At 39.2% G+C, this 10,227-nt stretch overlaps 1 protein-coding gene across 1 annotated transcript; it reads right to left on the reverse strand.

Moving 5' to 3' along the window:
* mrpl34 (mitochondrial ribosomal protein L34) lies at nt 1–2,793 on the reverse strand. Its single transcript, XM_017496408.3, has 2 exons — nt 2,620–2,793; nt 1–937 (listed from the first exon to the last, which is right to left on the reverse strand). The coding sequence occupies exons 1-2, from the start codon at nt 2,670–2,672 to the stop codon at nt 643–645; spliced, it is 348 nt and encodes a 115-aa protein (XP_017351897.1). The 5' UTR covers nt 2,673–2,793; the 3' UTR covers nt 1–642.
* Nucleotides 2,794–10,227: the final 7,434 nt, after the last annotated feature.

Here is a 10,227-nt window from a genome sequence, read left to right on the forward strand (position 1 = left end):
CATTTTCAATCATTTATTCAACAGAAGTATCAATAGATGTGATCATCTTCTGTGGAAAAGTAAGCACACCCTTGGCTTCAGAAGCTAGTATTGCCCCGTTTACCAGAAATAAATTCTCATAGGTGTTTTGCATAATTGTCCAAAAGGCTTGCTGAAATTTTTGTCCACCATTCAATATTCTTTCAGTTACAAGATGTTTGAGGGTTTTCTTGCATGTACTGCCCCTTTCAAATCCCCCCACAACTTCTCAAAGGTATTCAAATCCGGGCTTTGACTAGGCCATTCCATAACCCTCCATTTCTTCTTTTTGAGCCATTCCTTGGTGGATTTGTTAGAGTGGTATAATTTTATACAGTATTTCTCAAGCAGTTTCCATGGCAGATGGAGAGGAAGATAAGGTCATTGAAGCTTCCAGTCAAGAAAAGAAAGAGATGCTTGAAAGACGTGTGCCATTATAAAAAGATGCTTTCATGTAACCTCATAATCCAGAGAGAATTGCTGATGAAGACTCAAAACATTTGAGCATCACAACTCAAAAAAGTTCTTATTTAGCTCTTTATTCAGATCAACTTACAAACAATAAATGGTTGAGTTTTGCAAAACTACACCAATCCTTTTAGTCAGCTCAAATCTCAGTGTGATTCAGTGTGTCAGTGATTTTCTTCCTTTAAGCATTCGACGTAGAATCACCTCGATGCCACCCTGCGTGCTGATCCGTTTAATCCACCCATGAGTCCTCTTTCGCTTGATGTTGTTTGGCTGATACTCGGTGCCTCTTTTCCCAGTGCGGACCTGTTGGTAATGCCACGGTGGTGACTGAAAGACCTCACTTCCCTTTGTCTTAGAGATTAGTGTTCCCTGCTCACCACCCATCCATGATGAGAACAAGGAGCTGACATTCTGCAGTTTACTGCAACTGGAAGCTGCACCATTGCTCCTGAAATTTGTAAATACTCATTAATCGTAATGTAATACGCATGTATAAGCTTGATTACATTTGCTGGAAACCAATCTACGCAAATTTGTGTCCCAGAAAAGCTGCCATTACAGCGCATTTTTAATAATCTTAAAAGATTGCTGAAATCACTCAGTGGAAAACTGTCTTTAGTCTGAACAGCTACCAGTTGCCAAAACACAGGCTGATCTGGTCAAACTGGTAGACCATCTTTGCTAGCTGGAAAGGTACCAGCTTACTTATTACTTGACTTAAAAAAAAAACAAAAAACAAAAAAACTAACATGTCTATAATGTAATGCAACATTATAAACATGTTAGTTTTTTTTTTGTTTTTTTTTTAGTTTTTTAAAAAGTTTTTCTGTGGTAATCCAGAAACTGATTCCATTCTATCAGCTGGCAAAGATACCAGTTTGACTGTGTTTTGTCAGCTGGTTTTACATTGTATGATTTCACTGTGTGAAAATGATTACTTGCCACACTGTATGAGATGATCCAAATAACATCTTGCCTGAATTCAGACTGTGTGATAGCATTTAATCAGTGCGTTCTACACTTGTGCAGAAAAGAGGGTCACAAACAAAAACACTGAGATTGAGGTAATACAGATATTTCATTCTGTACATCAGTGGGTTTCCTTTGTGTTTTGCTATTACCACCATCATATCTGTAGCATCATCCTACTGGTGGCTTTTAGACAAATGTTATAGCACCAGTTACACTGAGGTTTTAATTTAACAAGTTAACTTTGTCATTGACTGTCTTTTGTCGCAATGGCACTAAACTGACCAACAGTCAGCACATTGCATTATGCATTCTAAGACCAAATTCTAACTCACAACCAAATAATTAGTCTTTTTTATGTATATAAAAATATATAGTTATATAAATAATTTGTCTCTGACTGAAAATTGCAGTGTAAAGCCAGCTTATGATGGATTTTTCAGCAGCATTAATCAGTTAATTATACAGTAGGGTATAAATCAGTTAATTATACAAAAGGCACTAAGTCTTAACTCAATTCTTGCATTACTGATTTGTTATATTTGATCTATTCACCAAATATCCACCCCCCACCCCACAATATACCATTTTAAAATCCTTAACTTTCCTATGTTGTTTACCCGCATATGGTTTATGAAGCCATGACACTCATCACCGCTAGGTGGCAGCAACACGCCTTCAACCAACCCGCCTTTAAACCCACGAAGAACAAAACATAAGATTTGCACGGGTTTCCCACAGAAATATAAAATATAAAACAAAATGCAACACGTTTACATACTTTGCGCAACAAACACATTAACATTCTAACACCAGCTGTGTTGAGGATAACATTTATAAATATATATATATATATACATAAATATATACATATTACACCGTTAATGAAGAAAAGGAAACGTTTCGCCCTCAATGACTTTCCATGAACACGACATTGAGTGCAGTTATTAAAACACAAGCAGTCACGGAGGTCTGAAAACCTCTGTCTCGGGGCTAATGTTTATTAATATGCGTTAGTTTTGTGTTGTCACACGTACAGATAATCAAAAGCTAAGTCTACAGTTTAACACTAGATATTAAGATGCGGCAGGCCACATACTACTTTGAACTTGCTGCATGTGAGCATGCATGAATTGTGAGTCACATGAAAACGCTACTTACCGACATAAAATAGTCGTTCCTGGGAAGCGTAAACATGTTCGGAGGATGTTCATTTCGTCCAGCAATATTTATACGGAAAGCAAAACACAGCAAAACACAGCAAAACACAGCCAAACACGCCGCAGGATGGTGTTACTCTGTCCAGGCGATGTGTGAGAGAAACTATCCCTAGTGCAAGTGCTGAATAGCGTGGCGAATTTTCAAAATAAAAGCACGATAGCTCACCATGTGTATACACAAAATTTTTAGCGACTTGGATCTTTGAATCTCTTTCAGTAAAATGAGCGAATCTTTATTCAAGTCATTTCGTTCATCGTTCATTTGAGCTGAAATAATAAAAAATGTTACATTTCAATAGCCAAATTCCCCCAAGACGTCTGCTTACGCAAACTTTAAGCATATTCCGAATAAAGAAAAAAAAGATAATGCAGCCAAGGACAAATTATGAGGAACAGAAATGATTAATTCACCACTCAACAGGTTCTCCTGGTCCGAGTCGTACATTCTTTTGTCACATGACAGCCACATAGGCTGAGGCTCTTGTGGCCTCTTTTCTCATACTGTAAGGATTACAGGATTTTTCTGAAGAGAAGATAAAAGCAAATTCACTGTAAACAAGTGTATTTCTTTATCAACGTGATTTCCCCCCATCATACAGAAGTTTAAAGCATTTACTAACTCGTTTTTACCAGATTAAATGTTATGGAAAAGAACCATCATGACAGAAATTCACATATTTCTAAATTGTAAGTAAATTGTAATTGTTTATAATAATAATAATAATAATAATAATAATAATAATAATAATAATAATAATAAGAAGAAGAAGCTAACATTTGAGACTAGAAACGAAATTGTTTGTAAGGAAGGTTAATTATAAGCTAATTTCTGTATCCACTACAGTATATCTGTGATGAGAGGTGAACTAACAATTTCTATTTCTTGTACAGGGCCTAAGCGGTTTTCCCGTTACAAATGAACGAAAGCATGTAGCGCATGCGCGGCCAACACAAAACGAACGAGTCACTCTCCGAGACAACTCGTTATTGCCGACTCATAAGATTCGTTCAAAATGACAACCCATCACACACACACACACACACACACACACACACACACACACACACACACACACACATTATTATTATTATTATTATTATTATTATTATTATTAAAATTATTTTTAAGAATTATTTGTGAAGTGGATATTCACGCATTATACCTAGTGTTTCATATCTGATTCTTAAACATTTTTGACAGTGAAATGATGAATTAGCTTTGGCATGAGGAAGCAGACCCAGACACACCAATCCCTCATCCCTCAGGCTTGTGTTTGTAGGTGGATGAAATGTACGTTCTGCTGAAGGCGAGAGAAGCTGGTTACAAGCCGGTGAGGATCCTTAATGAAAATGATAATTGCTTATTTGATACACAACAATATTTTGTTAAAAATGTATTATTACATTACAATTTACACAGTTTACACAGGGATAAAAAAAAGTTCAGTCATATGAATTTCTTAAGTGTTAGGGTTACATCAACAAAGCAGACACACTATGTAGTTTTGACAAACACACATGTTGTGTAGACTAAAATCGCTGTGCATTTCTCTTTTAGGAAACCCTAAAGATGCTTTACAACAATAATAAGAGGAAGAAGAAGAAGAGGAAGAACAAGAAGAACAAGAAGAGAAAGAATAACAAATAAACATTGTATTCAACATTGCAAATGGTATAACGTGGCCTGGGTCTTGATTATTGTCATTTAAATTAGAATTTAAAGAGAAATTGTACATTTATTAACTGAAGATTATTAAAGTCTTAAGTATTAACTGAGAAGAATATTAATTATTGATTGTGATTCATATGCATTTCAATTTCTCAATAACTGTGAGGAATGTTTTCCCCAAGACCAAGAATATATTAATGCCACAGAGTCAAAACTTCATTCTAGTAAGGAGATTAAGTTGTAAATGACTTGATATTAACTGCTCTACTCTAGCCAGTCACAATCTCACTGGCATTGCTTGACTCATTTGCTCCCCATGATTGTTGAGTCTTAGTCAGAAAAAGGGGAATATTCTTTAAACCGTGTCTTGACGAATCTGAGAATATCTAGAACAGGAATCTGAGGCTATCATGGGCACAGACTCACAGAAACTGGACAGTTGAAGATTGGAAAAAGGTCAATGTAACAACTCGCAGCAGCAGCCGGCACACACAGACAGAGGCTAGGCTGCTGGTTAAGATAGCTTGTATTTTTTTAGGTGCTGGGAAAGAGGGAGGATGGGAGTGCAGAAGGGACGCTGTTTCCTAGGGCAGCAGGCTGTGAGGGAAGTGTTAGAGAGGAATGTGGTCATGGTTGCTGTGGTCCGGGCAGTGACGTGCGGGTGGGTGAGAGTTGTCATTGCAATCATTGTTGTCTGAAAGACAAAGAAAACACAAATGGATCAGCATCGCCATATGGCCAAAAGCTGCTCGAGCTGCTGAGGTTGTGGCGGTCTTTTATCCTTTCCAGTTTTCTATAAGAGGGCTCCATTCCCATGGCCATGTGTTCTTCTGTGGTCCAATGTAGTCCAATGGTACAGAAACGGCACTGTCCATTCAGCACCCAGGTGGGACGAGTTTCTTGCACCAGAACAAGAAATCCTGCAATGACAGAAACCTCCGGGTTATTCAGACATTACTATCTTTTGCTTTTGCCATACATTGAAGAGGGGCTTGGTCCATGACCAGGGTGAAGTGTCTGCCTGAGAGGTAGTATCACAATACCTCAATGGCCTACTTTATGTCCAGGTATTCTTGTTCCAAGGCGGCATACTGCTATTCTGTTGGGGTCAGCTTTCTACTCACATACAGGACTGGGTGTTCTTCTCCATCGAAAGTATGGGAGAGTACGGCACCCAGGCCCATCTCTGAAGCATTCATGTGCACAGTGAATGAATGATCAACATATGGCTACCTTAGCACCGGCGAGCTTGTGAGCACTTACTTCAGAGTCTGGAATGCCTGCTGTGCTGCCTGGTCCGTGTGTCCCTTTTTAGTTAGGTCTGAGAGTGGGGAGACTAGAGTGGAGAAGTTGGGGACAAACTTTCTGTAATACCCTACCAACCCCAAGAAGGCACGAACCTGTCACTTGGAAGTGGGTCATGGACGACACTTTCATGGGTTTGATACAAGTGATCCTACCACGTCCGTGAGTGGATCATGATGATGTCCAAGTAGACTGCTGTGACCTGCCGATGTGCATGTAGGATGATGTCCATGAGCCTGTGCTGAATGCAGTCTTGGGTTTTGTGTGCGGGGCTAGGGCTACCTGCCAGTAGCCTTTTGTGAGCTCGAACGTCGAGATAAATCAGACTTTCCACAAGTGCTCCACCAGGTTGTCCACCTAGCGACGGGGGTAGCTGTCCAACTCATATACATGGTTTAGTCTCAGGAAGTCATTATAAATCCCGAGGCTTCCATCAGGTTTTAGGACCACCATGATGGGGCTAGACCAGGGGCTGGCAGACTCTTCTATAATGCCTTCCTCTTAAAGAAAGGACCAAAGAAATCATCTTAAAGATAGGAACAGAGAAAAGGCTAATGGAATGAAAACCTATTAACAGCAGACTCATGAAAATCAGAAGGAGAAGAAGGCACATAAACCTTATTATCCTCTAGTGCTATGCCCTCACGAACATCATCAATCAAGAAATCGAGGACACATTTTATGACCAGTTGCAAGCAGAGTTAGAAAGCACACCTAGACATGACATGAAGATCATAATGGCGACTGGAATGCAAACGTCGGAAACAATAACTTGCACCATGAGAGGGTCATGGGGAAGGAAGGCTGTGGCATCATGAATGATAACGGAGCGAGGATGTTGGTTCTGCACCAACTACAACCTTGTCATCGAAGCAAATCTATTTCCACACCGCAACATACACAGGCTGACCTAGTGTTCCCGCAGTGGAAGAGATAAGAACCAGTTCGACCACATCATAATCAGTGTCACCTGGAGGTCTCTTTTGGTTGTCAGAGTAATGAGGTGAGCCGATGTTGGCAGCGACCACACCTTGTCACAGCCATGCTTACATCGAAGCAATGGAGAACCCCAATCGGAAAACATTGGGACACCAACGGATTGATGTGAGCAAACTGCATGAACCCCAGGCCAGGAATACATTGAAAAACAAGCTCCAAGTTCTTGCAGATTTGGATAGCCACAAATAGCTAGACCAAAATGATAACAACACTCAGTGGGAACAGATCCAAAGAATATACACTGAAGCGAGTAAAACATGCTTAGGAATGTAACAACAGAAATGAAAGGAGTGGATCACACTAGACACCTTGAGGCCCATCGAATATAGGAGAAAACTTAAGAAGCAAGTTATGGAGACCGAATCAGAAGAACTGAAGGAAAGATACAAGATGCAGTACAGGGAACCAAATCGAACTGTGACGAAGATGGCAAGAACAGACAAGAGAGCATATACAGAAAATCTTGCTAGCTTGGCAGAAGAGGCTACAAACAGGGGAGATCGGGAAAAAGTTTACAAGATTACAAAGACTATATGTGGCAAGTACAGCAGAAGTGCCAATCATGGATAAACAAGGCAGAATCTTCATAAGAGAAAAAGAACAAGAAGCATGCTCAGCAGAATACTTCAGGGAAGTACTAAACAGACCATCGTCAACAGCTGAAGCCAACATTCATGAAACAGAGAGCAACCTTGATGTAAATGTTGTACAACCAGAGAAAGAGGAACTCATTGCAGTTATTACATCCCCTCAAGAATGACAACCTCAATGCAGAACTCTTCAAAACAGATCTAAGGGTCGCAGAACAAGCACTACAGCCACTTTTTTTTTTTTTTTTTTTTTTTTTTTTTTTGCCATTTGGGAGGAAAAGAACATTCCAGATGACTGGACAAAAAGGTGTCATTATAAAGATTCCAAAGGAAGACGCCCTGAACAACTGTTACAACTGGTGAGCAATCACTCTTCTGTCTATCCCAAGCAAAATAATTATTATCTTGGAAGCAATCGACAAGCTCAGAAAACTCAGAAAAGAACAATACGGACTTGAAAAGAACAGGTGATGGATAAACCAAATATTTTTGCTCTATAAAACATCACTGAGCAATGCACATTTTGAAAAAGTTTTTGACAGCATCCACAGAAGACAGTGTATTCTTTGTGCTTATGGGATCCCACAATAATTGGTCAGCATGATCAAAGGTTTTGATGCCAACTTTACATGCACAGTGGGGACCAGTGACTACAGTTTTTAAGTCAAGACAGGTGTAAGACAAGGGTGTGTGATGTCAGCACTGCTGTTCAACATGGCCATTGACTGGGTGATGAGACAAACAACTTGGGACCAGCCAATAGGCACAAGATGGACAGTGGAACATTGGAAGACCTTGACTATGCAGTTGACCTGGCATTGCTTGACTCACACTCATCAGAACTCAAGGACTTAAACCAGAGCGGTTGGCTCAAAACAGACAGCAGTGGTGGGCTTTTGTTGCTGCCTTTCATGCCAGTGGGCATTTTAGTCAACAGTGGGGGAAATAAGTATTGGATGCGTAAAATGTTTTTTATGTAAATATTTTTCCAATAAGGCTATTTGCGTGAATTTTTCACGAAACATCAGTATTCACTCAAGAAATCTGGAAATATAAAGAATTGACAACATTAAAATCTATTGATAAATAAAGAAAATTATGTTTAATGAAGTGGAATGGCACAGGAAAAATGTATCGAACATGCCAAGAAAAATCAGTTTTCCAAGGCAAGGTAAGACAAGGAACCTGCTGAAATCCATAATTAATTATACCCCCTATCTGGCCAAATTAATATCAGCTGGGTTTGTAAACTGAAGGTCTATAAAAAGGCTTTTCGTTACCAAGGTGTCACACAAGAAAAATCTCATTATGGGTAAAAACAAAGAACTCTCCTAAGACCTTCACAACCTTATTGTTGCGAAACATATTGATGGAATCAGATACAGACATATTTCAAAACTTCTGAATCTTCCAGTAAGCACCATTGGGGCCATTATCCGCAAGTGGAAGCAACATCAGTCCATCATCAACCGGCCACACACAGGAGCTCCTCGCAAGATTTCTTACCAGGGAGTCAGAAGAATAATCAGAAGAGTAGCCCAAGAGCCAATGACCACTTGGAAAGAGCTCCAGAAACACTTGGGGGCAGCAGGTGCCATCGTCACAGAGAAAACAATAGGCAATGCACTCCACTGCTGATGCTCACCCCGCAAGACTCCATTACTAAAGAAAAGGCATGTCAAAGCTCGTTTAAAGTTTGCTACAACTCATTTGGACAAGCCTATAAAATACTGGGAGAGTGTAGTCTGATCAGACAAGAGCAAAATTTAAGTTTTTGGCTGTCATACTACTCACCATGTCTGGAGGAGAAATGGTACTACACATCACCCTAAAAACACTATACCAACAGTGAAGTTTGGAGGTGGAAGCATCATGGTGTGGGGCTGTTGCATGGTACTGGCAGACTTCATATAATTGAAGGAACGATGAATGGAGATTCTTGAGAAGAATCTGCTGCCATCCACCAGGATGATGAATGTCATATCACAGCAAACAGTGACTCCATTTCCCAGGATGCACCACAAACTACAAACATGGCCAAAGAGGACTACACTTCCTCATACACACACATGATTAAAAAACTTTGAATTCATGTTTCAGTTTTGTGCATGTTTTGTGCATATAATTTTGCATGTATTTTTAGATATTTGATTCACGCTTATTATTTTTCGATCCATAACCGCAATACTTTTGACGGGAAATTGATCCCATAGTTTTACATTCATTCTGCTATAACTCAGATACCTGTCAGTGACCGCAGGGGTTTCATGTTTGAAAAATACTATTGTTATGAAATGCTTGTTTCACTTAAATAAGCTCAAAGTCTTACTGACTTTACATAAATTCTATCATGTGTCCTATCATGCAAGACTAAAAATATGCAGTGAAACCTTAGTTCTTTTTAACCTCAGTATCATTTCTACTGTTGTTGCCCCATTATAAAAAACAAACTCATAATTATCCACATTTTCATACTCAACTGTATTAACACAGAAAGAGCAAATTTGACAGTTTGAAGAATCGGTTAATCTAGCATTTCCAAGATTTAAAAAAAAAAAAAAAACAGAAAAAATAGTTACCGATATGACTGTTTTGTGCTTCATCTTGCATCGCTGATCCTGGGAATGCCCGTGCAAAAAAACAATATTCTGAGTATGTTCAGTGACCTGTAATTTTTTTGTAAGGTAGCGTCTTCGCCACACCTCCAGAAACACCCATTTTACGTTGTGGTACTGAACCCCCTGGAGTTTTGGTGTGATGACGTCAAAGTTCACACAAATAACATCAAACTGACGTTTTCCACGAAATTGGAGCCGACAGCTCAAATTATAAATCTTTATAAGATTACCATTGCAGGTCTGGGTAAGGTAAGGAGACTGGTTTGAACACCTGTTTTACATACTTGCTCAATAATTGATTTTTGTTCATTATTAACAAAAAAGTTAGATACTGCAGCTTTAAAATATTTTATTCAAAATTATTGTGA

This window comes from Ictalurus punctatus, chromosome 20 (genome assembly GCF_001660625.3).
Source record: "Ictalurus punctatus breed USDA103 chromosome 20, Coco_2.0, whole genome shotgun sequence".
Taxonomy (NCBI): domain Eukaryota; kingdom Metazoa; phylum Chordata; class Actinopteri; order Siluriformes; family Ictaluridae; genus Ictalurus; species Ictalurus punctatus.